This window comes from Alternaria metachromatica (assembly GCF_023757995.1).
Source record: "Alternaria metachromatica strain BMP 0045 chromosome Unknown scaffold_44, whole genome shotgun sequence".
Taxonomy (NCBI): domain Eukaryota; kingdom Fungi; phylum Ascomycota; class Dothideomycetes; order Pleosporales; family Pleosporaceae; genus Alternaria; species Alternaria metachromatica.
Genome location: NW_026055535.1, coordinates 141,627 through 166,891, shown reverse-complemented (window position 1 = coordinate 166,891; position 25,265 = coordinate 141,627). Strand labels below are relative to the sequence as shown.

The 25,265-nt window shown below is 55.3% G+C and overlaps 7 protein-coding genes across 7 annotated transcripts; 4 read left to right on the top strand and 3 right to left on the bottom strand.

Annotated features, from left to right (window-relative positions):
• Nucleotides 1-1,541: 1,541 nt before the first annotated feature.
• J4E83_010380 (uncharacterized protein) lies at nt 1,542-2,519 on the bottom strand (the record flags this gene model as incomplete). Its single annotated transcript, XM_049337261.1, has 1 exon — nt 1,542-2,519. The coding sequence occupies one exon, from the start codon at nt 2,517-2,519 to the stop codon at nt 1,542-1,544; it is 978 nt and encodes a 325-aa protein (XP_049183650.1).
• Nucleotides 2,520-4,375: 1,856 nt separating this feature from the next.
• On the bottom strand, nt 4,376-6,695 carry J4E83_010379 (uncharacterized protein; the record flags this gene model as incomplete). The annotated part of the gene is made up of 2 exons (XM_049337260.1): nt 4,376-4,401; nt 4,433-6,695. 2 exons carry the CDS (start codon nt 6,693-6,695, stop codon nt 4,376-4,378), a joined length of 2,289 nt encoding a protein of 762 aa, XP_049183649.1.
• A 2,158-nt stretch (nt 6,696-8,853) lies between these two features.
• J4E83_010378 (uncharacterized protein) lies at nt 8,854-11,052 on the top strand (the record flags this gene model as incomplete). Its single annotated transcript, XM_049337259.1, has 2 exons — nt 8,854-9,577; nt 9,629-11,052. The coding sequence occupies 2 exons, from the start codon at nt 8,854-8,856 to the stop codon at nt 11,050-11,052; spliced, it is 2,148 nt and encodes a 715-aa protein (XP_049183648.1).
• An 838-nt stretch (nt 11,053-11,890) lies between these two features.
• On the top strand, nt 11,891-13,460 carry SPM1 (Subtilisin-like proteinase Spm1; the record flags this gene model as incomplete). The annotated part of the gene is made up of 7 exons (XM_049337258.1): nt 11,891-11,923; nt 11,976-12,055; nt 12,108-12,229; nt 12,279-12,289; nt 12,348-12,414; nt 12,464-12,778; nt 12,838-13,460. 7 exons carry the CDS (start codon nt 11,891-11,893, stop codon nt 13,458-13,460), a joined length of 1,251 nt encoding a protein of 416 aa, XP_049183647.1.
• A 299-nt stretch (nt 13,461-13,759) lies between these two features.
• On the bottom strand, nt 13,760-14,872 carry J4E83_010376 (uncharacterized protein; the record flags this gene model as incomplete). The annotated part of the gene is made up of 2 exons (XM_049337257.1): nt 13,760-14,789; nt 14,853-14,872. The coding sequence occupies 2 exons, from the start codon at nt 14,870-14,872 to the stop codon at nt 13,760-13,762; spliced, it is 1,050 nt and encodes a 349-aa protein (XP_049183646.1).
• A 777-nt stretch (nt 14,873-15,649) lies between these two features.
• HAS1 (ATP-dependent RNA helicase) lies at nt 15,650-17,510 on the top strand (the record flags this gene model as incomplete). Its single annotated transcript, XM_049337256.1, has 2 exons — nt 15,650-17,006; nt 17,056-17,510. 2 exons carry the CDS (start codon nt 15,650-15,652, stop codon nt 17,508-17,510), a joined length of 1,812 nt encoding a protein of 603 aa, XP_049183645.1.
• Nucleotides 17,511-19,271: 1,761 nt separating this feature from the next.
• Nucleotides 19,272-24,664, top strand: J4E83_010374 (uncharacterized protein; the record flags this gene model as incomplete). Its single annotated transcript, XM_049337255.1, has 3 exons — nt 19,272-24,320; nt 24,377-24,548; nt 24,609-24,664. The coding sequence occupies 3 exons, from the start codon at nt 19,272-19,274 to the stop codon at nt 24,662-24,664; spliced, it is 5,277 nt and encodes a 1,758-aa protein (XP_049183644.1).
• Between the last annotated feature and the right edge of the window lie 601 nt (nt 24,665-25,265).

Genomic DNA, 25,265 nt, shown 5'->3' with positions numbered 1-25,265 from the left:
TAGACACCGAAGGCAAAAGCACGGCGGTGGGGCGCGTGAGTGGCCTTGTGGAGCCAAGGGCTGTGATCGATTCTTTCAGAGAGCGGACGCTCGGCTCAAACATCGACATCGGCGTCATCCAGAACTAGTTGAAGCGGTACACGAGACTTCGGGTCAGACTACCTGAGTTGAGGTGGTCAGAGCCGCAGGGTGGCGTGAACCGACAATATTTGCTCACACCAAAAAATCTTGAATACAATGATCTACATTTCATCCTATGCCATTGCCTCTGCTATTATCTTGACCCTTCATCTCACTCAACAATGGCTGCACTTCATCTCACTGCCACTTTCATAGGCCTCGACCTACGTGCATACGTGTGCAGATACCATATCTTCTCCCATCAGATGACCAGCGCACAGCATTCCCCCCTCCCACAATACTCGTGCCCACACACGCCCTCCGTCCAAAACCACGTCACACACTCCGCACTACTCGCATCCTGCACCGTACCGCAATGCCCGCACTTCCAGCCTGTCGGTACACCACCGCTAGCACCCAGTCTGGCTTTTGCGTCTTGCCTTTGCTGTAAAGCCACTTCTTTGGCATACGGGTCAGGGTCGCGTTCGCGCTTGTTTTGCGGAGATGTGCTTGGTGGGGTGTTGGTGGATGAGGATGATGATGATGCGGACGAGGATAGGGAAGCTGATGGTGAGTGGGTGGTTAGAGCAACGACTGGGATGGCGTTTTTGTGAGTGTTCATGATTTAAGTTGTTGGTGGCGCGTAGTTGCATAGGCCGCCCAGGTAAGCTGCAGTGAGTGTAGCGGACAGACCAGAAGAGTGTAAGTGCTCAAAGAAACTCTTTCCGCGTAACAACTGGCACGAGCGCCTGCGTGAAAGCGAACGTGATGCGCCCACGTAAGTATCACACGATGTTGGGCTTCAAGTCCTCATACTTCTAACCCTTGTCGTGACGGCTATGTACGGTCGTGAATCACTGTAGAACAGGCTCTGAAGATCATGAAAGATATCGACAAGGACTTCTTGCTTGACAAAGCCCATGGAGAAGGCTACATTAGGTAGAGATTAGGTGGATGGACGCAGTTAAGTGTACTATGATAGTTGCAATACCCTTTTCAAGACACGAGATACGCCTGGTACATGCGTGTTACTGCATACATTGCTTTTGATCCCTAGGCGACAAAATGTGTACAAGACGATGTATACTCGTTATCGCCATGTGTAGTATAATCTGGAAGATGTAGGTTTCTTGTAGGCGTCCGAGGCATTTATTTCGCCCTCCATATCACTAACATTTCATGACACCACTCAGTCACAAGCCACACATGTCAAGCAAGCAATAATTGTACAAAGACTTTTCGAATTCCATTCGTCGTGAATGCTATATTTACATCAAAAGAAGAGGCTAGCCGATCTCGCGGTCTATGGAAGAAAGAGTATGGGGGTTTCCCATCAAAGAAGAATACGTCTCAAAAAGGGACCAACCATGAACACCAGTTCATGCAAGAAAGATCGACTTGCGACCGTGTGTAGAAAGCGCTTACAAGTTGAAAGCGCGGGCGTGGCGGCGAGCCTTGGAAGAGGTGCCGGTGGCGGTCTTGAGCCACTGGATGAACTGCTCGATGGTGAAGGTCTCGGGGAGAGCGGAGCCGCTGCCGGTGGAAGGAGCGGGGGTGGCAGCGGGCTTGGTGGCAGAGGGAGCGGCGGGCTTGGCCGACTCGACGGGAGAGGGAGTGGCGGAAGGAGCAGCGCTGGAGGCGGGGGTGGAGGGGGCAGCCGACTCAACGGGCTTGGAAGGGGTGGAGGGAGCGCTGCCAGCGGTGGCGGCGTCCCAGACCTTGGGACCGGGGACGGTGTAGTCGGTAGCACCGCCGTAGATGTTGAACATGACACCGGGGTCGGTGGCCTTGTACGCCTTGGTCATGTCGACACCAGTGGCGGGAAGAGCAGCAGAGCCGCTGCCAGTGACCTTGATTTGACCGCAGCCGTTGTAGAACTGGGCCTTGCCCTCGGCGCTGGCCTCGTGGAGACCGATCATCTCGGGGCGGATGAGGTAGTCACCAGCCTCGAGGTTGGGGAGGTCAATCTCCAAGAGTCCCTTGGAGGAGATGAGGTTATCAACACCCCACTTGGAGCCGGTGAGACCGTCCTCGTAGATCTTGGTCCAGACGGCGCCCTCGCCGTTGGTGTCGGCCTTGGCGATGTAGACCATGACGGGTCCCTTGTGGGAGGGAGCGATCGGGTCGTCACCGTCACCGGCGGAGGCGGGGTCGTTGTGGTGCCATTGCATGCCGAGCTTGGAGCCAGCGGCAACCTCGACCTGGTCGGAGGTGGCCTTGCCACCGTTGCAGATCATGGCAGTGGAGGTGACATCGAGGATGGGGTTGTTGCCGTTGGAAGGAGTCTGGACAGCGAAGTGCTGGCCCTGGTCCTTGCCGTCGATGACGAAGCTCTGGAAGGTGGTGTGCGCAGCGGCGAGGTTGGCAGCAGCCAGGATGATAGCAGTCTTGGTGAACATGTTTGCGGTTGGTGTGTTGGTTGGTTGGTTGGTTGGATTTGAAAAGGTTGAGCGTATCTTCAAAGATAGAATGGAAACGAATGAATGATAGACGAATGGATCGAAAGCGAGTGTAATGCTAAAGAGCGTGTGAAAGTGAGTGTCAGCGTCAAGCTTGATGCCCTTTCAACTGCGATGGCCTCTGTATCTCTTATACTCCCTCCGCCTACACGGCACAGTTGCGCCATGACAAGATTAGTGCCTCACTGACAGAATCCTGACAGCGCCAACGACATGAAACCCGGGTCTGTGGATTGATGCCAAGCACCTGTCAATCTATCCAGCACTGCGCTAGCGCCCGAACCGGAAGCGTGGCTTCGGTTAGCTGCCGCAGAACGTTGAATCCAGGTCTGCTCCGTTCCTACGCCCCATAATATGTGATGAGCTATTGTCAAGGAGAGATTTGAAGGCGTCGCCTCCATGCATGTGCCTGGAGGTGGCCTGTATCAGACGTTGCGCAACGAATAACGGGAGAGCCTCATGGGAAACGTGAAACCATGTCGAAAAAGCTTGATCGGTTGAAGTCTGGCTATCCCAGGCGTTTAACGAAACGTCATGCGCTGAAGCGCCAACATGTTCTGCTGTCAATGCTACTCGCATCCACATGTTCGCAGTTGATTGTTTGCTTGTGCCATAACGTTATGTCGGAGACCGATTGGTACTTACCGCTGCGTGCCCCCATCGTCACCGCCACACTACGCAATCTCCCTACTCTCCATCCCTTATGCCACCGGTCTACAATGACTCTCATTTCGTTGATCCGGTATTCTAGATCCTGCAGTTCGACGGGAAAGCAACCTCGGTGGTGGGGCGGAAAACTTCGCTAAGGGTGTATTCGTTCGCGAGACAACATGAAACGAATTCCTTCAGTGGGGGAAATTGCGCGCCTGTACCTGCCAAGACAATGGTGATGTTTCGACACTTCCGAGGCATCGCTGTAGCCAACACCGTTTTCGCAGTCGAGTCGTGACGCCATCTTCGTTTTGCTTCAGCACCAAAGAACCACCGGCTATACTATCGTCCTGCATAGATAGTCGAAATGCCGCACCCGTGCTTCGAGATAATGTAAAGTGCTGCGCCGCTTGACGAAAATGAACGGAGATGAGGCGCTTAGATGAGGAACGCAGAACGCGCCCTTGCGGTATGTTGTTTTTTTCGTTAGTGGAGCTGAGCGTTGCGCCGATGCACGTTGTCGCGCATGTGCGTAGTGGCTTGCAGTAACATTACCGCCCCGTGGTGGTGGCCTTCTCCAACATCAATCGAGAGTCCCTTCGCCTTTAAGTACCTGTTCGACACTCAAAACGTGCTCAATAGTTCTCATTGTCTACCAACCATCCCAATCCCTGGGTATTATTAACTGATGCGCCACTCTCTAACCGGTACCTCTTCCATCTACCACACCCTGTCTTTGACAGGCGTTTTGAATGATGAGGTCGTTGCGCTGCGATCGTGCATGTGCCGCCGCGAATGGATTAAACGCCGATGATGATCTTGTTGTACACGTGGTATCACTTACCGGCGATAACCCGAGGACGCCCAAATAATGCTCATTATACCCATAGAAAACCATGAATCCATGTCGAAAACCGCTCAACATGCTACGCACCCTGAAGCAAAGCAAAAAATGATAAAAAGTGCAAGCAACATCAAGCTCGGGTAGTCCGAGTGTGATGCTGCGCCCTCCTTCGTACTCGTCGCTGTCGCCTGTCCGTCGGGCTTACTGGCCCTTGCACTCGGAGTATTGGTGACGCTTTGGAGGCGGGTCGTGGTTGCGGGAAACAAGGCGCTTTTCGTGGTGCGACCTGAAGACCCGTAAATCAACTCTGTCGCTCCCCACGCGAGACTGATTGTTGTGCCATCGACAGTAATTGTACCCCCAGGCGTCAAAGTCTGCCCATCGATGACGAAGGTTGTTCCACTTCCCATTTCCGCAGTGTACGTCTGCGAACCGATGGTGAGTAGTGGAGGATTGGTGATGGTAGGCTGCGGCGAGATGAAACTAGTCTCGCCGTTGACGACCAAGGCTGTAGCTCCGGGTGCGAGCGAGATCGTGACACCCGAGACAACGATCGAGCCCCCCACGGTAAGCAGTCTCGACCCGATTAGATAGGCAGTGCTAGTTCCTGGGAGCGGCCCGAATGTCAGATCTCCAATGGTCAAAGGAGGCGCTGTGATTTGTGGAGGGGCCGGAGTAGCCAATGTAGATGTAACACCGTTGATCACAACGAATGATGCCGATTGAGCGAGTGACAGTGTAGTGCCCGAGACGGTAATATCTGGGCCCCCAGGAACGAGTGTTTGGCCATCTATTACAAAGGTGGGCCCTGAGGGCTCTGGAAGAGCACCGATGACATCATCGCCGACGGTGATCGTAGGAGGTTTGCCGACCTGTGGAGTAGGAATAGCGAGGGATGAAGTAACCCCATTGACAACAATGAATGAAGCGGAAGGTGCAAGCGATATTGTGGTCCCGGAGAAAGTTATGGCTGGTCCACCTGGAACTAGGGGTTCATCGCCAACGATGAATGATATTCCTGGTGAGGCCGAAATGGGTGTGAAGACATTGTTACCAACGTTGAGAGTCGGCGCCGCTGGGTTCGCTATCACGGATGTGGCGCCATTGACCAAAACGAAGGATGCTGATGATGCCAACGAAAGAGTAGTACCGGATGCAGTGATTGCCGACCCTCCAGGCACAAGTGTCTGACCTGCGATAACGAATGTGTTTCGCGGATTGTCAAAAGCAGGGAACACGCTATCGCCGACAGTAAGTGTGGGTGGCGTTACGGCAGGGACAGCGGGTATCTGTATCGTCGAGGACGCTCCATTAACCACCAGTACGCTTCCCGAGGGTGCTAGTGATAGCGTGGTGCCCGAAACGGTAATGGCAGGAGCACCCGGAGCGAGTGTCTGCCCCGAGATAACGAACGTTGGGTTAGGTCTTTGATTCTCTAGGCCGTTGAAGTTGTTAGAACTTTCTTGGGCTGCTTGTGCTGTGATCGTTGAGCCACCGACTACCAGTTGTGGCGGACTGTTTGGAGCTGATGATGATCCGGGTAGAACTTGGGTGGAACCTCCGATGACCACGAAAGAAGCCGACGGTGCCAAACTGACGACGGTACCATCGACAGTAGCAACACCTCCAGGAGTGAGGGTTTGGCCTGGACCAACGAAGAATTGGGTAGCAGCGTTGGGTGTGAGTGTCTTCGAGCCAATCGTCAGCACTGGTGGAGGCCGCGTCGGAGTAACTTGCGGTAGCCTAGAGGTACTGCCATCCACAACGATGGCCGTAGCCGATGGCGCAAGAGAAACCATCGTCCCACCTCCTACGTTGACGGGGGCTCCCCCAGCTTGTAAGGTCTGAGAGCCGACAACAATTCTTGAAGAAGGACCAACTACGATGGGTCGTGTGCCCACAGAACCAACGGTAACTCGAGTGAATTCTGGAGGATTGACCGCATTGTTATTCTCACTGCCGCGTATCTTAGTCGTAGAAGTTGAGTCCATTCGGTCGTTTGGCTTGACGTTGGTGGGCTTTGGTTTGCTGGTATCACCTGGGAGATCCCAGTCTGCTACTGTGAGAGGGGGAGTTTTCGAAGTGCTGCCGCCCCAACCATTTATAACGACGGGTCCGTCGTCAAAACCAAGAACAGACGACTCGACATGGATGAGGGCCGGACCTATACCGGGCCAGTTTTGATAGTATAAGTCGACAACGATAAGGACAGTCACAACAGTGGCCTGTAGTTGTCCAGCATCACACGCAGACTGTGAAATCTGGTTGAGAAAGCCATCTGGCAGTGATCCCGTCACCGTACTCTCCTCGTCGAATCCATTCATCCAGTAAGGATAGACCTGTGCGGAACGAAGCTGTACCGTCTCGGTTTTGTTTCCTGACTCAACCTCGTAAGCTGTGAAATGGACGAAAGGTGTCGCAGAAGTCTGAACCATTGTAGTATTTGGCCCAAGGGTGATTGTAGCCGTGGCAGATGGGAAAGTATCTGGGTAGTACAGATCGTATAATCCGGCGTCCGACGTCGGGATGACGTTACCAGAAGGAAAAGGAGAGTAGCCTGCTGACCGGTAGGCAATAGATGTTGTAGCTGCTTTAGGTCTTGCCGTGTACTCTTCACACATGGTAACCGTGAAATCCCATTCGGCATAATACGACTCGCTGTAGATACATGCATAATCTGATGCCAGTGCACTGGATGCATCAAAGGTTGTCGTGTAAGGAACAAGGGTATAAGAGTCCACGTTACTGAAATTCGATGCCTGCGTTGTCATAATTCCCGCCACATGCATGTATGTTGGGCCAAACCAGTAATCTACACTTGCACTGGGGATGTTGACCGTACATGTCGCGTTAGAGATGCGGGTTTGCTGTGTCGCTGAGCCGTTGATAGTGGGCAAGTGAATCTCAGGAGTGGCTAGCGATGGATATTGGCCTTGCGACGATGTTGTGTTCAGATCGTCTGATAACGTGGCGTTTGGTAGCACAGAAGAAACCAGTGGTCCAGTCGAGGCCGCATCGGTGGGCCGAAGGATTCCATGCTCGCTAGAAATCCCTGTACCGAGGCTGCTAACGCTACGCGATGAAGTTGCGGGGAGGACAGGTGCGAGCGTCGAAGCAGATACCGATGACTTCGTTGTGAGGGTGACGTTGGAATATGGGGCTTGATGGCTTGGTTAGCACGCAGCGGATCAGAGCCGCGAGGCGCAATGGGATTTGGCTTTACCACGATGGAACACGGCCCCCGCTGCAAATGAAGCGACGCATACTGTGAGAAACGAGTGATTAAGATACATGGCGATTGTAGAGTGCCTGCATGAGCAGCACTCTACGGATAGCGAACGTCGTGCTCTCAAGTCGTCCCAAGAGAGTGGTGGGCATACGAGAGTGCAGCAGAGGCAATCTGGATGAGCGGGTCCAGCGCGTTTTGCCCTATGGACGGCATCGGTTGGCGTGGTCCCGAGCGTGGACATGCATATTTATCGGAAGATCAGCGCGGAAGGTAGCTAGGCTCTGGGCGAAGTCCGTAGGCTCCTATTCGGGACAGGGGTATGAGGCGGATGGCACGTGAGTTGAACGAGGACACCAATAACGTATGTCCACCTCGCAAAAGAACGATGAATCTGGCCAACATCCTGTAGGTTGAGTGCGACTGCCACGCAGGTCCCTGAGAGCACAAGACCCCGCTACTGCAGCATGTTGCAGGCTGGGGTGTGGGCGGAGGCATCAAAATCCCGGCCTGCCTGTCTCGGCATAGGCGATTGCTTGTATTTGTGCGACACGCCTCCATGCCATTGTAGACAGCCCTTGCTGTTCCTCAGCTGAGAGTTGATTGTCTACCACGCAGGCGGCGTGCGGCTCTTGCGGAGATGAAGCGCCACGTTCATCATGCACAAAAAGCATTCATCCCAACATCATGATCGACGCATCACTCAAGATCTCCTCTTGTTGAGCATGACGATGGTCTGGTAGGTTTCTGGCAAGCGCGCCGATCTGCCAGACTGGAGAGAGCAAATCTAAGCGAATGCGCTGGTCAACCGCTCCAGAACCTACTGTTTCAAGCTTGTCGTTCGGGGGTGGCTGTCGTGAAGTCCGGGCGTGGGCGTCGCCCGCTCGTAGTGGGAGCCGTGGTGGCCTAAGCCCAGCCGCTTTGCCAGCGCCTTGCAGTGGCACATGGCAGTCCAGAGGCCGACCCCAGATTGCGCGAACAGGTGCCAATCGGTGTAGGGATGAAACGAGGGGTTGGTCGGGTGCCTCACGGCATTCAGCTGCATTCATCTATGTTGCTGCGGAAGAATACCGGTTGAAAGCGACGGGAGCAGGATGGCCGTCTTACAGGCGTCTGACGAAGTTGCCGTACAAGCTTACGTCCGCCGCACAGCATCGAGGCGCCAAAATCAAGGCGTACAGCAGAGGGATCGCAGAAGGGTGACGGTCGGGGCGCTCCCGCAAAAAAGAGTGCTATCGCAGCAAATGGCGGGTACGTCAATCGAAAGGAGCGTTCGCCCCGTTAGCCAAGTGACCAACTTCGTTAGAGCATTTGGTGCAATATATGCCTTGGCTTGCTCTCGGCTGGCATGCCAGGATCCGCCAATCTGGCTCGACTCTGGACGAGAGTGCTTTTGCATGCTGGCTGCATTCCGAGGACTCCTTCTCTTTCTTCACCCCTCTCGTGGCGCTGGCGGGGACAAACAATGCCACTCGGTGATGCTGCTCGCTGCGCTCTTCGAGGTTGAGTGGCCCCAGTCGTGCCTCCTTCCACGCGCCGCTTAGTCACGGAACATGGTCCCTTTCCGAGGGCATCGTGCCTTCCACACAACCCTATGCGCCTTCCTCGCCGCCGCCCTGCTCCTGCCCTTGCTTGCCGCAGCCGACTATGTGCCGACAAACATCACCGAGACGCCCAACTTCCAGCTGCTGCCTGGCATCGCTTCGGTACCAGCACCCGTCACCGTCGCGCCGGACCAGAACTGGCTAGGAGTCGACGGCTCATGGAACACCTTTACTCTGCGCGTGGGCGAAACAGGGGAGAATGTGCGCGTCTTTGTGTCGACTGCAAGCCAGCAGATATGGGCCATCAATCGCATGGCGTGCATCACCAACACCACGAGCCCGGTGACAGGAGAAATCACAGCATACAACGTCTTCGACTCGGATTGTGAAACCAGCCGCGGCTTCCTATTCAACAGCAGCAACTCGGAAACATGGCAGCAAAAGGGCTTCTACCAACTGTGGATCGAGAAGTATCTCGGACTGGTCGGCAATGGATTGTACGGCTTCGATTCGGTGGGTCTGGGGAGGGCCGGGGAGATGGGGCCCTCAGTTCAGAACACCACGATCGGCACCTTGGTCACCGCCAACTTCTGGCTCGGGCATATAGGCGTGCATTCCAAGTCGACCAACTTCTCCGTCTTCGATGAATCCGTTCCGAGCTACCTAACCACGCTGTTCGACCAGAAGAGCATCCCCAGTTTGTCTTTTGGCTACACGGCAGGCGCCCAGTACCGTAAGACATTACCACGTACCCTCGTTGCAAATCACTGACTCGGATGCACAGGTGACCAGACGGTCCTCGGAAGTCTCACGCTTGGCGGCTACGATGCCTCCCGCCTCATTCCCAACGACCTCACCTTCATCTTCGCCCCGGATAATGAGCGCGACCTGGCGGTTGGTGTCGTCGGCATCACGGCAGATACCACGTCGAAAGGAGATATCGACCTCCTCATGAACCGGGACGACGTGACCATGTACATTGATTCGACGGTTGCAGAACTGTACCTGCCGGTTGAGATATGCCAAGCTTTTGAGGATGCATTTGGACTAAAATACGATGAAAAGACAGATCTCTACCTTGTGGATGATGCGCTTCACCGGGATCTCGTCGCGCAAAACCCCAGTGTCACGATCACTATCGGCCAGAAATACAGCACGGATTCGACTTTGCAGATCACTTTGCCCTATGCTGCTCTAGACTTGGAGGCGACTCCTCCGTATAGAGGGTTGCAAGAGAAGACAAAATACTTTCCTATCAGACGAGGTGCGGAGGCGCGTCAGTGGGTACTGGGTAGAGTCTTCCTGCAGGAAGCCTACTTGACCGTAGACTGGGAACGTCAGAACTTCACCGTGTCAGCGGTGGACTGGACATTTGGCAAAGCTCCCCAAATCATGCCTATCGTGTCGCCCACCTACGCGGTTCCGCACTATGATCCCCCAAAGAAGAAGCCTTTGTCTTCAGGGGCAGTCATTGGTATCGCAGTGGGAGGTGGCTTCTTCATTGCTCTGATTTTCTGCGCAATTGGGTGGTGGTTCTGGCGACGGCGGCACAAGCGCAAGCTGGCAGACATCAAAGCGCAATACGAGGCCGATGTCGCTGCGGCGGCGGTCACCAAGATGGATCCACCCGTGTCAGAGGAGGCTCCGACGTCTCCAGTACGAAGTAGTACAGAAGGCGTGACTGTCTTCGCGAAGGCCGAGCTACCTGGCTCATCCCATGTGCATCACGAGATGAGCTCCAGCGCAGAAGAGAAGGGATCATCAGCCGTGCATGAGGCAGATGGCGAGGAGCGTCAGATCTATGAGATGCCTGGAGACATGCCTGTGCTTCCCGAGGCAGGCGGCCGTCAACTGTCGGAAAAGGAGTCCATGGTGGTACGCGAGAGGATATACAACGGCATAGATCCGACCGGCACGCCAGATGCAACCCCAGCTGCGTACGAAGAGTCGCGCAGGCTCGCACCAATATCCCCGTCCGAAGTGTCGATAGTGAGCGGTCGGCTTCCAACCGACAACGTGTCGCCCATTACACCACGCACACCAAGAGACGGTGCTTTCTTGGAAGCCTCGGACACATTTTTCCAATTGCCGCCCTACCGTGCTCGCGAAGAACGACGCGCCGAATCGGATGGCGATCCCCTTTCCCCCGTCTCGCCGCTGGAAGGGTCTACGGATGCGTCCCGACGGCGGTTCTCTTACGAGTCATGAGGCCAAAAAGCTGTTTGTTCAGCGACGTTACGACTGGCGTTTATTTTGTTTGGCATAAGTGGCGGGGTTATCTTGGCACCACGGATATGGCGTTTGAGAGGGAATAGTTTGAATTGTGCATAGCAGAGGCTGAATACCCATCTAGACGGCGGCACGTGGTAGAAACGAGCAGCCACGTTTTGTTAGTGTATATAGTGTAAATACACGCTTTTCGCGCACATGGCGGCAGACCCTGAGGGGACCATGGATTTGTACAGGTGCATGACAGCCAAGTCGGAGCGCTAGGCTCATGCGTTCATGCTGTCGGGCTGGCCGTCGGCTGGCTAAACGGTCGCGGGCCTGCAACGGGCAATTGTCCTGATTGTAGGGCAGAGCCAGCGGCGCGGGCGAAGCGGTCTGAGGAAGGTGCCTTGGGCAGCGCCTTGCCGCAAGCAGCCAAGTTGAACCCCTCGTCCGCGCAGCGACTGGATACCAACCCCACCATATCCTCACGGAGGCCGCGACGAGGCACAGGACGACCGCTTTTCTGCTGAAGCCAGTCTGTCCATCGCTTTCCTATTGCTGGCGACTTCCCGGTGAAGACTCTGCGCCTGCCTCGACTGTCCCACCGCCCGCCCCGTGCCAGAGCCGCCGCCCCGCTTTGTGTCGAAGCAGCTCCTGTCAGTCATCACATTGGCCGCGCGCCTAGCCTTATATCATATCGTGCGCTTGCCGCCCGCACTTCTTCTCCACAGTCCACATTGTCCGACTTCTGCGCTTTCGATCGTTACCTTGTTCACTTCTCTCCTGAAGATTTCCCTGAAGATAGAAAGAGCCTTACCCCGCCGCAGCTGCCACCATGGGCGACCTCGCCAACCGCAAAGTGTTCAAGGTAACGTTATATCCGCCATTCAGGGCCGGGCACGCGTACTGACAGCTTGCAGGTGTTCAACCAGGAGTTCATCGTCGACGAGCGCTACAATGTAACCAAGGAGCTGGGACAGGGTGCCTATGGCATTGTCTGGTACGACTCGAGCGACGGCGCGCCGCATAACAAGTGCTGATGATGCCCCCAGTGCGGCTACCAACAACCAGACGGGCGAGGGCGTGGCCATCAAGAAGGTCACCAACGTCTTCAGCAAGAAGATCCTTGCCAAGCGTGCCCTGCGCGAGATCAAGCTGCTCCAGCACTTTAGAGGTACGTTGACATGCCACCTGCCGGCTGCAACACTACTAACACCTGCCAGGCCACCGTAACGTAAGACACACATGCTCCCGAGTGCCCCGATCGACCCCATGCTAAACCCGTCGCACAGATAACATGTCTCTACGACATGGACATTCCCCGCCCAGACAACTTCAACGAGTGCTACCTATACGAGGGTATGGACTACACCCATGTTTCAATGAGACAGTGCTGATAGGCGTGTAGAGCTCATGGAGTGCGACCTGGCAGCCATTATCCGGTCCGGCCAGCCGCTCACCGATGCCCACTTCCAGTCCTTCATCTACCAGATCCTGTGCGGTCTCAAGTACATCCACTCGGCCAATGTCCTCCATCGCGATCTCAAGCCCGGTAACCTCCTCGTCAACGCCGACTGCGAGCTCAAGATTTGCGACTTTGGTCTTGCCAGGGGTTTCTCCATGGACCCTGAGGAGAACGCAGGATACATGACCGAATATGTCGCTACCCGATGGTACAGAGCCCCTGAGATCATGTTGAGCTTCCAGAGCTACACAAAAGCTAGTAAGTAGTCACTCTCTCGTAATGGAGTCACATGCCGAACTCAAGCTGACTTTGCATAGTCGATGTGTGGTCAGTAGGCTGCATCCTTGCTGAGCTGCTTGGCGGTAAGCCCTTCTTCAAGGGCCGCGACTACGTCGATCAACTGAACCAGATCCTGCACTACCTTGGAACACCAAACGAGGAGACACTCTCGCGCATCGGCTCGCCTCGTGCGCAAGACTACGTTCGCAACCTACCATACATGCAGAAGATCTCTTTCCAGTCTCTGTTCAGGAACGCCAACCCCGACGCACTTGACCTGCTCGACCGCATGCTCGCCTTTGATCCCTCAAGCCGTATCTCAGTCGAGGAAGCCCTGGAGCACAGGTACCTACAAATCTGGCATGATGCATCCGACGAGCCTTCATGCCCAACAACATTCGACTTCCAGTTCGAGGTAGTCGAGGAGATCCCGGAGATGAAGAAGATGATCCTGGATGAGGTCAGTCGCTTCCGCCAGATGGTGCGCGTACAACCCGGTGCAGGCGCTGGGGGGAACCAGGCACCGCAAGTCCCGATACCCAACAACTACGACCGCGCTGGCTACGAAGACCCAAGGCCGCAAGAAGCGTTCAACCAAGGTGGATGGAACGGAAGCGATCTGGAGCGTGATCTCCAGGGTCTTGACGGCCGCATGCGATAAGTGGGTTTGGATTGGACGAATCTGTTGGTTGCAACATGTCTTCTCGTTGGTTTGAGCGTGAGCGTGGAGGGATTTGGGTAATATTTGAGCCCCGTGTAATTTCTCTCAAAATCTATTGAATGATTACTATGTTCGATTGACTTCGTAACGATCTGAGTCCACAAGCAACGATGGTATAGCATTGCTTAGAGGTCGTCGACATCCGTAATAACTATCACACGGTACAGATAGCAGGAAGACCATTCAGACCATATGTAATGTCATCGTTGAGCTCACTGCTATATGAGTTGCCGACAAGTCTACTTCATCCCCTTCATAGCATCCAGCACATCCCCCTCCAAACACTCCAACAGCCCCGGCGCCTCACCCTTATACCCCCACTTCTCACCCGCCCTCTCAGCCCTCGTCCGCGAATTACTCGCAAACAAATACCTCGCCAGCTTCGGGAATCCGGGATAATTAGCCATGCCATCCAGTTCCTCCAAACCGATCTGCACTGGTTCCGCATCCTTGATAACACCGTGTTTGTGCAGAATGCCCCCCACTGCTTTCGCAACATCGATCTGCGAATGCTCTTGCGTGGCAGCAAAGTAGTAGCCGTTTTCGTTGAAGAAATCACCACTGGAGGAGTCGGAGTTGGAGGACAAGGAAGAGGCTGCGGCTTCCACAACGTGCAAGTACAGACGCATGAGGTCGTTGATATGCACCCAACTCCTAGTATTGGCACCTTCGTTATAGTAAAAAGGTTTCCCACTCTCCAATCCCTTCGCTGCGTGGATGAAGAAAGGGATAAGCGCACTATGCGTTTTCACCAACCCCTTGCCTTTGCCGTAGATGTCTGGGGGGCACATGATTGCTATATTGATCCTATCTCCGTGCTTTGCGATGGTGTCGTGTAAAATGGTTTCGGTGTTGCGGTGCAGCGCCGTTGGAGGCAATTGGCGGATTTCGCCCAGAGAAGTCTTGTCAGACCATATCCTTGGGTTTAGCACTCCCAGGTATGATGGGGAGGCCCAGTCTGACACTATTCCTGTGCCGGAGAGGTGGAGAAGGTAGCCTGGAGTAGAGCGCTGGAGGAGACCTGAGATGATGGCGGAGAGACTGGGTTCGTGGTCTGAGTCCCCGTTGTGCACGACGATGTCGGCGGAGGCGGCGGCGGAGGTTATCAAAGAGGTGTCGGTGTAGGAGCCGGTTAGGATGGTGATGTTGGGGTAGGTGGAGGTGAAGGTCTCAGGAGTTCGGCGGAGAAGTACGGTGATGGAGTATGAGGGGTGCGTGGTGTAGAGGGTGTGCAGGACGGAGCCGCCAATGTAGCCTGTTCCTCCTGTGCTGGGGGTGGGTTAGTCTCGGGGATTGTTGGGGGAGGGGGTGGGTGTGGGTGTGGGTGTGTACAGGAAGATCTTGGGTGCCATGATGGGTCGTTGCTTGATGATATGGGTCTGAGTTGAGAATGATGGTGAGATATACTGTAGTGTTTTGTAGGATCTCGAGGATACTTTAAAGGCATATATACAAGTCGGCTACTCCGCTTTGATTGGTAATACAATCCCACTGGCACAGTACTCAGCTTTGCAAAGTCGTAGCCGCATCATCGTGTACCTACATTGTTTCGTCCGTGATCTAGAGGTTTTGCTTTTTTTGACTCTTTTGTCCGGAGTGCAGAAACTCGGGACAACATTCAGGCCGTGTGGCTAGTGCTAGGGATGGTGTACACGCTATTTACATGCGACCGGCTGAGGACTTGGTAGACGCGAAAGTTCGTCCGTGAATGCTGAGCGTAGATTCTTCACGCCCACTGAATGTCTGATATGTTTTGTTTGTTTGAATATGAGGGTGCTGAGATATGGGAGTTTCTTGAACATTGCAGATGAGTAGGTTGTGCGTCGTACGTCGTGGGAGCGTAGGTGGTATCAGAGAAGACCTCATGATGATATGCGCCAGCCTTGAGACCATTCAACTGTGCAGGCTGTGACAGCTAGGTAGACTCTTTCTTTCATCAGCTGTTCGTGGAGTAGCTGGGTGATGTTCTCTACATCGCGATGCTGCAACCCGCTGAACTGGTCCGTGCGCCAGGCCAGGGTCTCTAGCGCGATAATTATTTCTCGGTCTTAGAACTTTTGGCAAGCCGGTACGCTTCAAGTCGAACTTTTCGCGCCATTGCACAGCACCCCCCAAACGCAGTATACACCATGTCGCCCGCCGCGATCGAGTCGGGAAACAAGAGGAAGAGGTCTCACAAGAGCAAAAAGAGCGCCGAGCCAGCCATCGCACCAGCGCATGATGGCGTAAACGCTACCAAGGCGCGCAAGAAGGCGCGCAAGGACAAGGCGCCTGTCGTCGAAGAGCCAGTGGTAGAGGATGTTTCTGAGGAGGAACAGAGCGATGAGGAAGAAGAAGCGGCAGCAGAGGAAGTCGTCGCAGAGGCAACTGCTGCAGACGACGACAGCGACAACGAGGACGATGAAGGCGACAACGACGAGCTTGCCGAACTCCCCTCTGGCACGGGCAGCAATGCCGTTGATCTTCCCTCAGGCACCTCGATGCCTTCAGCGAACCCGACGCGATTCGACGAGCTCAACCTGAGCGAACGAACGATGACCTCTATCAAGAACATGGGTTTCGAGAACATGACAGAGATCCAACAGAAGGCTATACCACCTCTGCTATCAGGAAGGGATGTGCTTGGAGCGGCAAAGACTGGCAGTGGAAAAACACTGGCCTTCCTCATCCCCGCCATCGAGATGCTCTCACAGCTGCGGTTCAAGCCGCGCAACGGAACTGGAGTCATTGTCGTATCGCCGACCAGAGAATTGGCGTTGCAGATCTTCGGTGTAGCGCGCGAGCTCATGGAGCCACACAGCCAGACGTTTGGTATCTGCATCGGTGGTGCCAACCGAAACGCAGAAGCCGAGAAGATCAGGAAGGGCTTGAACCTGATCATCGCTACTCCCGGGCGCCTCCTCGACCATCTACACAACACGCAGGGCTTTGTCTTCAAGAACTTGAGGTCGCTCATCATCGACGAGGCAGACAGAATTCTCGAAGTCGGTTTCGAAGACGAGATGAGGTCCATCATCAAGATCCTGCCTACGGAGCGTCAGACGATGCTTTTCTCCGCAACACAGACCACCAAGGTTGAGGATCTCGCAAGGATATCGCTCAAGGCCGGCCCCCTCTATATCAACGTCGATCACCGTGCCGAGCATAGCACGGTCCAGGGATTGGAGCAGGGTTACGTTCTGTGCGATTCAGACACCAGATTCAGGCTTCTGTTTTCTTTCCTTAAGAAACACCAGAAGAAGAAGGTCATTGTCTTCTTGTCATCGTGCGCATCTGTCGACTTCTACAGCGAATTACTCAACTACATCGACCTGCCTGTACTTGGACTGCACGGCAAGCTCAAACAACAGGCGCGAACGAACCGCTTCTTCGAGTTTGTGAATGCACAGAGCGGTACACTCATCTGCACCGATGTTGCTGCGCGAGGACTAGATATTCCTGAGGTGGATTGGGTTATTCAGTTCGACCCACCTGATGACCCGCGAGGTAAGCTTGAACGCACGCAACGCATGAGCATATACTGACTTGTCCACAGACTACATCCACAGAGTCGGTCGAACAGCCCGGGGTGCAAACGGCAAGGGCAGGAGTTTGATGTTCCTCCTGCCGTCGGAAGTAGGATTCCTCAAGCTCCTCAAAGAGAACCGCGTGCCGCTGGTGGAGTTTGAGTTGCCTTCCAACAAGATTCTCAACATTCAGTCACAACTGGAAGCCTTGATCAGCAAAAACTACTACCTCAACAAGAGCGCAAAGGATGGCTACCGGTCATACCTCCAGTCGTATGCTTCACATAGCTTGCGGTCGGTGTTCGACGTGCACAAGCTGGATCTCGTCAAGGTGGCCAAATCGTTCGGTTTCTCAACACCACCGCGCATCGACATCAGTCTTGGGGCGAGCCTGAGTCGCGACAAGAAGGTCGAAGGAAGGAGAGCATATGGAAGCCAGCCTGCGCAGGGCCGACGACCGATGAGGGGAGGCAAGAGGTTCTGAGGTAGTGGTTGAGAGGCATTGATGGGAGTTTGGCGTACAAAATCACATACGGGCCATGATCTAGGGTTTACAGCTGTGCATGATCTAATTGAGCACCCATGGGGATGTCAGTAAATTCAGAAGCGAAATGCGTCAATTTGATGTGGATCTTGAACTTCAGACACCTCTGTCCCTGATATGTATGACGTACTTGGTAGCTTTATTCTACTTGTCGTGAAGATTGCCCGTACATACAGCGCCACCAAACCGGTGAAGAGCTAGCAAGATTTGGGCGGCAAGCAACCACTGATGCCACAGAATCGCAACATTGCGCAGGCCGCGTCAACTTGCCAGTTCACCAAGTCTGCATCCTTCGGAATATTTATTCTCTAGCCATGAGGCACTTCTGGTATATTACTTGACGGAGTTGTGTCCGCCGCAGCCAGGCCTACGAGTTACGCAAAGTGCAGAAAGTGTCAGACGCCGCGGCTTGTATGGAGCCCTGGGGGATGCGCTGGCAAGTCGGTCTCGCTGCTGGCGGGCCAATCACGTCGGGAAGACAGTGAGAGCGAGCTGGAGCGGATGCGGCCGCCCACGGGGGTTGCGGCACCATCACCCCTGGTAACGACACGGGTGCTAGGAGCTAGCTAGCTATGTAGTTAGCAGCGAGACGGCCGCCCATGACGGATGTTTGACAGTCTGGCGGTGAAGCATTTGGAGGTTGTGAAGCTGGCTGGAAAATCAGCAAAAAACATGGAATCTCAAGAGCCTGATTTGGGATTGTGGCATGGAGGCGCGGGAAGACGGGAGGGGAGGGGTAAGAATAGAATAGGCGACGTGGTTGCTTTTGGTGCGACCAGCCATCTTTGTTACAGGCAGCCGGTGGAGGGACGGTAGAGGCTGGCATTCGTCGCGCACTTTGCAGTGGGATGCATGGCCAACGGCGTCCACGAGGGACACCAGGCACGCTGTATGGTCTTGACGCGGCCGAGTGGCTGGGGACAGACAAGTCATGATGTATCGCCCGTAGCCCATCGTTGGTTGATACGACGCGACCTGTCGCAGGTAGTTCTATTCACTCTGTGCCCTTTACATCATCTTTCACAACTTTATACCCATCGTACTATTGCACTAGGATAATTGTAATAATTCTAATAATCCTTCGCCCACCCACGCCATCCTCGATCTGCAAGGTCAACAAGCCTCACCTCCAGCCCGTGTTAGCGCCGACAAGGATTGCTGTTCTCCAGCCGTGACCCAGCCTTTCTCTCCACCACAGCTGGAGCTGGCGACCACCACAGGACCGCCTCTCCACCAGCGAAGAGCGCGACGGAGCTGCAGAGCCATTGCTACCTGCGATAGACGGGAGCTGTTGTGCTGCCTGGTCTGGTGAGTCCCGTGACATCTCACATTACCTACCCAGCAGCTGGAGGTGTCTAACCCGCCTAGCCTGAACGTCGGCGGCCATTGTCGCAGAGCGTCGCACGCCGCAGAGCTGTGCTGCACGCATTCGACCGCCAACTGGACCTCTCACGTCCCCGTTCACGTCCGTTCACGACCCCCGTCCCGTTCACGCCCGCTATCACGGCTCCTCTCGCACACCCGCCCTCGCTGTTCGCGCACCAGCAACATCCAGGTTGCGCAAACGTAAACAGCCACGGTGCGGCCCTGCACCCACACCATCGCCAACATCATTTCCCTCCCATAACGTCCTCGAGGAAAACGGCGCCGGACATGTCTTCCGTCACCCACCCCGCCTTCTAGAATCTTTCAGATTCTACGATGGTTTTAGATACAGAACGACCTCCTCTTCCGGCACCTACTGAACCCTCGACTCTCGATTCCGCAGACGAATCAACCTACCACATCGACGAAATCAACACCGACGTCTCCAACCGCACCGACAGGACCTCGTACTCCGTCCCCGACGACGGCACCCCCATCACCATCAACACCACCTCGCCCACCAAGCCCCGCGGCCAAGCGAGGCTCTCCCGCAAGTTCCCCTCGCAGACGTCGCTGCTCATTGAGTACTTCGAGTCCGGCAAGGACGAAGGCCAGGCCGGCTCGCGAGGCAGCGTGCGCGTCCGCGTCACCCCCTCGTCTCGCAAGAGCAGGCACTCGACCGCGAGCGACAACGTCCAGATCACCCAGACGTCCGCCAAGCGCAACTCCCACGCGCCCTCCTACTCCAAGCGCCTCTCGCTCGCGACGAGCAAGTCGTACTCCGAGCTCTACGACTCGCGCACCGTCGCCTACTCCGACCTCTCCAACATCTCCTCCCTGCCGCCCGTCGACATCGAGCTGCTGCCCAACCACAGCGACCTGTCCACCGACGGCGGCCGCTTCCTCCCCATGCCCTCGGACATATCGTCCATGCCCGCAGACAGCATGACTGGCCAGACAGAGATCCTCCCGCCCGCGCGGCGCAGGAGCCGCAGCATGGAACGCGACGCAGTCACCGAGTCCATGGTATCAGAGGCCATCCAGGACACCCTCAAGGCGCCCCGCCACCACCGCAGCAGAAGTCTCAGCAAAGACCGCATCACACAGCGCGTCATGGAGAAACTGGCGCAGCAGGCCGCAGAAGGCGGTGCTGCCAGATCAAAACACAGCTCTTCAAAGTCAAGAGACACGTCCAGACGGCGGGAAGACGAGCTTGCCTCACCCCGCAAGTCGCACCGCAGAAGGAGCAAGGACGTCGAGCAAGCGAGCGGCACCGAGTCCAGCTACCTCTCCTCAAACGCCGACCGTCGTTCCCACGTCTCTGGGACCTCCTCCATCAACAACCCCAAACTACTGGCCACAGTCGAGGACGCTATCAAGCGCCTCATCCTCCCCGAGCTGAATGCGCTGAAAGAAGAGAACCGCACCTCCAGGAACATGGACAAGTTCGACCGCGCGAACCGCGACAGCATAGCCACCTTCGAAACCGTCGAATCAGCCGGCTCTCGCGACCCATCCAGACGCCGTGTGTCCAAATCCTCGAGCGCACCCAAACTCCACAGCAACAAGCCCAAAGTTGTCCTCAATAGGGATGGCGACGATCCAGGGACGACACTGGCTGGCGGATCAAGCCGCAAGAGCGAGCGACGATCCAGCCGGGGCTCCATCTCAAGCTACGCTGATTCAACTACCCGTGAGGAGAAGGAGAAGTCCCGTCACAGAAAAAGCAGTAGCAAAGACAGCACCATGTCTCAACGAGATGCTGCTCTAGTTGGACTTGCTGGAGCTGGCCTTACCACGGCCGCTCTCAAGCATCACACTTCACGGGAAGAAAAGGAGGAAGAACGCAAACAGCGCAAGCATCGCTCCTCTCGCAGCAGTCGATCCGCAAGCGTATCCGAAAGTGTGCACGAAGAGCCTCGTGTCAAGGAACGCGTTCCACCCCTACCCTTCAACCACAGCGAGCTCATCGGAGGATCCGAGCTCACTCGCGACTCAATTCTATCCGCAGAGACCGAGACCAAAGAAAGACCGCAGTCGAGGTCATCCGTCAGCACTGGCATAACAGGCACGGGTGCTGAGACGCCTCTTCAACAAGTCCCTCGCGGCTACATCTCGCCATCACCGCGCACCCCCACCCGCACACCTAATGCTCTCCAACAAACGCTCGGCACGTCTCATAGCAACAAATCTACCAACGAGGTTCGCACATCAACTCCGAAGAGTGATCGCAGCTGGACCTCACGCTCGAAAGAAGCCACCGACGCTAGCTTAAATGCAGCAGCTGCTGCTAAAGCACGCGCAATCGAGCGATCCGGTCCCCAAGCTTCAGAATATGAGATCGAAAGCGACACGCAATCAAGACGTGGCGACACTGTCAGCCCAATACAGAGCGAGGCTAGCTATCGGGGAGATGCGCAAACCACGGGCTCACCACGAAGAATGCACTCTATCCGTAGTGGACCTTCGGTGTCTTCTCTTGGCCACCAGTTCGAGCGAAGGGAGTCCAACCTCTCCATTGCATCACTCTCGTCGACGACTAGCACCAAGGCGGCGGCACGCACCCGTAAGCGACCTCAGGGCGTTACTCTCGAGAGCAAGAGGTCTATCCTCAATGAGGATGCTACCACCAAGGACACCAAGCAATTCTTCGACCGCAACCACGAGAAGAATGACATGTACCGACGCGAACTTGAGGACAGCTCTGTGAACTACAACCGTATGACCATGTACACCGATGATAGCACAGGAGTGGAATACCTCGACCACGAGCAGAAGGTCGGTGATCTTCAGGACATTCGCAAGGTCGGCACAATTCCTGAATACGTCCACACACCACTGGCCGTGGAGTCTGCTGTTGCCTCCCTACATGACGAACAATCCACCCTCAGCGTTCGATCCTCTATGGCCACAAGCCCGCTCAAGAAGAGCACGCTGTCGCAGGTTCACACGAACCCAGCTTACGTCCAAACCGACGAAGTACCTGCCGGCCAGAGATGGGCTGCCATCCGCGACAAGGCCGAAGCTCTGCAACAGGAACGACGTGCCGAGGAGCCTCCAAAGCAAAACATTGCTCGTGAGAACTCTCCCAGGCAAAGCATCGCGCAGTCCGAGGCACAGTCTGAGGATGGCATGTCGGTGGATGAACCGATACAGATGCATCACAGCGCCTACCCAGTTGGTGACAACGATATGATGCCTGAGATTGGCTACGGCATGGATGATGACTCGGATGTAACTACCAACCCATCCATCATCCAAGGGCCAATCGGAGGAGGCGATGGCTACCACGATCGTACCGACGAGCTGCTCAGCCGACAAGAAGAGCGAGAGCGTACTCCCACCTCTTTCAGCAAGGGTGCCCTCGGACTCGGAGCTGGTGCTGCTGCCATGGCGGCTGCTGCTGCTTACGAGAGAGAAGAGCAGCAGAGTCCTGCTTCGTTCGATCAACGACACCAGGCCACCGTAGAAGATGAATATGATCATCCCTATCCAGGTGAGCAACAATACGAGCAGTCAGGCTATGCGCAGAGTAACCGCACTCCTTTGTCAGGCCAAACCGGCTGGAAAGACGAGGGTTACCAGTCGGCTAACCAACGTGAAGCGTACACGCCACAAAACCGCAATCACTCAAAGATCTTTGATGATGACGGCTACGGTGATGAGTACAATGGCGCGGACCTTGGCAGCCCTGACATGTTTGCTGCTCGTGCCAAACATGACCGACATGTTAGTGGCAACTCGCACGGCATGACTTCTCCTCTCTACGACGCAGCTACCGGCAAAGGCATGGACCGCATCGAATCGAAGGACATCGTGGCGCTCATGGACCACCTCACTGTTCGCGACGCCCAGCGCAATGCTCGCGACACAGAAATTCTCGTCACCCTTGTGCGAAGCGCCGCGGAGATGCGCAACCAGTTGGATGACCTGAGGCAGTTCATCAAGACCCAAGACACGATGATCATGAACACCACCGACAAGCGAGTCAACCTTGCGGAGCAACGCATTCTTGGCGGTCCCCGTCCTCAGCCTCAGACACCGCCCCGTATCAATCGTACCTCTTCAGACGATGACATCGAGACCAAGAAGAAGAACGTCTTCAGGCGCGCACTCAAGGGCCTCAGCTCTGGCAAGGGAGATGGCGATATCAAGCACATCGAGCAAATGCTCGTTCAGTTGCTTGGTGAGGTGGAGGGCCTGAAGCAAGTCAACCAGCTCTCGTTGGATCAGCAGGCAAGGACGAATAGTCTCAACTCATACGAGGAACTGCGAGCAAGCGGTGACGCTGGCTACGAACCAGAAGGCCGTGCCAACACTGCCTCTTCACCAGACCAATCTGGCTACTTCTCCAACCCTTCGTCTTCCCGCCGCATCCAAGATCTTCACTCTGGATACGATGTTGTACCGACGAACCGTATTAGCACAGTACGGGAGGAAAGCGACGAGGAGTACGAGGAGCGTACCCGCACCCCTGGCTACGAGAACACCGAGCGCATGACGACACCGACCCAGGAAGCTTTCCCTGAGAAGCGTGCATCGCTAGGAACTCCTCCACAAGCTTCAAGGGCAGCGCGGAACTCACAGAGCGATGACACTACCCCGAAGCGCAAGCACAAGTCTAACTCGTCGTCCATCTTTGGTATCCCCAAGATCTCGCGCTGGTCAAAGACCACTACCTCCACCAACCCAGAGAGCCTGCCACGCAACAGCGGGTCTGGAGAGAGGCGACCCCACTCCATGCACTCCAGGTCTTCTTCCCAGGATGACTACTACGATGATGAGGAACCATATGAGCAGCATGCCGATGACAGGCTTCGTTCCAACACATCCCTAGCCAGGGAAGAGCAGCGTTCGATACGTTCTGCACGCTCTCCGTCGCCTCTTATCCCGGAGGATATTCAATACGAGATGGAAGACCCCAAGTACCAAGCGCACCGCAACTCGCTGAACCTGCAGCACCCCCAGCCGCGACCTGGGCCAACCGGTCGTCACCAGAACAACTTGGAGACCCAAGCGCAGATCTACAATCCTGTTCGCTCAAGCATAGGATCTCCCGACTACGACCAATGGGGTAGCATGCCATCGCTGGCACGCAACCGTCTTTCAGGCATGTCGGCTCAACAGGGTGCTGGCAACCTGTCGCCAATCTCATCAGATGGCTACAGCCAACACTCTGCTTCTGAGCAGCAGGCCGGCCCCCCTCGACCTCCCAAGATCGCGGATGACGGCCCGCTCGTCCCACCACCACAGCTGCTTGCTGGCTACGGCCAGACAAGGCAGATGTACAGCTCTCCGAATGAGTTCGGTAGCCAGGGTGCTTTGACACCACTTGCACCTATTGCAGAGGTGCGTTACTCACTCGAGACTGACCGGGGCCATCGCGTAAGTTGAGCTCGCGCCTCAGAAAGACTGAGGACAATGCTAACATACGCAAAAAGATGACGCCCACTCCCTCGCCGCGCCCGAGCAGCCAGTACCTCCGTTCCGAGGCTAGTATGAACAGCCCACAGCGCAAGATCACGGGCCCCAGGCCCATGGGCAGCAGGAGCCCTCAGCCTCAGAGCCCGCTGCAGCACTCGGACACTGTTGTTCGCAGGAAGCCGATTCAGGGTGAGTTTGCTTGCTACTTGAGCGTAGTTGAAGATTTTTTTTACTAACGAACATGCGCAGACGATGAAGAGTCTCTAGAGAGCTACCGCAGCAGTCTCGACTCGGAGATTTTCTAGGCGAACAATCTTCTCAAGCCCGGTATCAGTGTACGCAGCAGCAGAACAAGACAGACTGCGGTCGCGAGCTGGGTGGAGAGTAATGGGCAGAAGGGTGACGCTCGGTTTCTTTCTCACCAACAACACAGGTCACCGCTTAGGCAAGTGACGTTTGCTGAAGAGTAAGGACAGGAGCAGTAACAGCAGTAGTAATAATGGGGGATGTGGCAAAAAAACGTTTCCTTGGTTGTATGATGGGGCTTTCTTCATTCGCTTGGAATGGTTTCCGCGCATATATCACTTTTGCGAGCATGGCGTTTTCTTTACATAGCGGTCTCTTCTTTTCGCCAACAACAACGCGGTTTCTGGCTATATCATGAAGTTTTGAAGGGAGTCTTGAGTGGCCGATTCATTCATGAGGGACGAACTTCATGGCTTTATGAGAGACGATCCATCGGCGTAGTTAGGTGTGCATAGCTGTGCGCAAATGCATTATTGTTTGCCGGCCTACGATGTTTCACCCCATGGTACTGCGATGACGCAGAGCGAGACGAGCTACTCACAACTTCCGCAACATCGACGACCTAGACCAAAAGATACTCTCACGAATGAGAGAAATCGC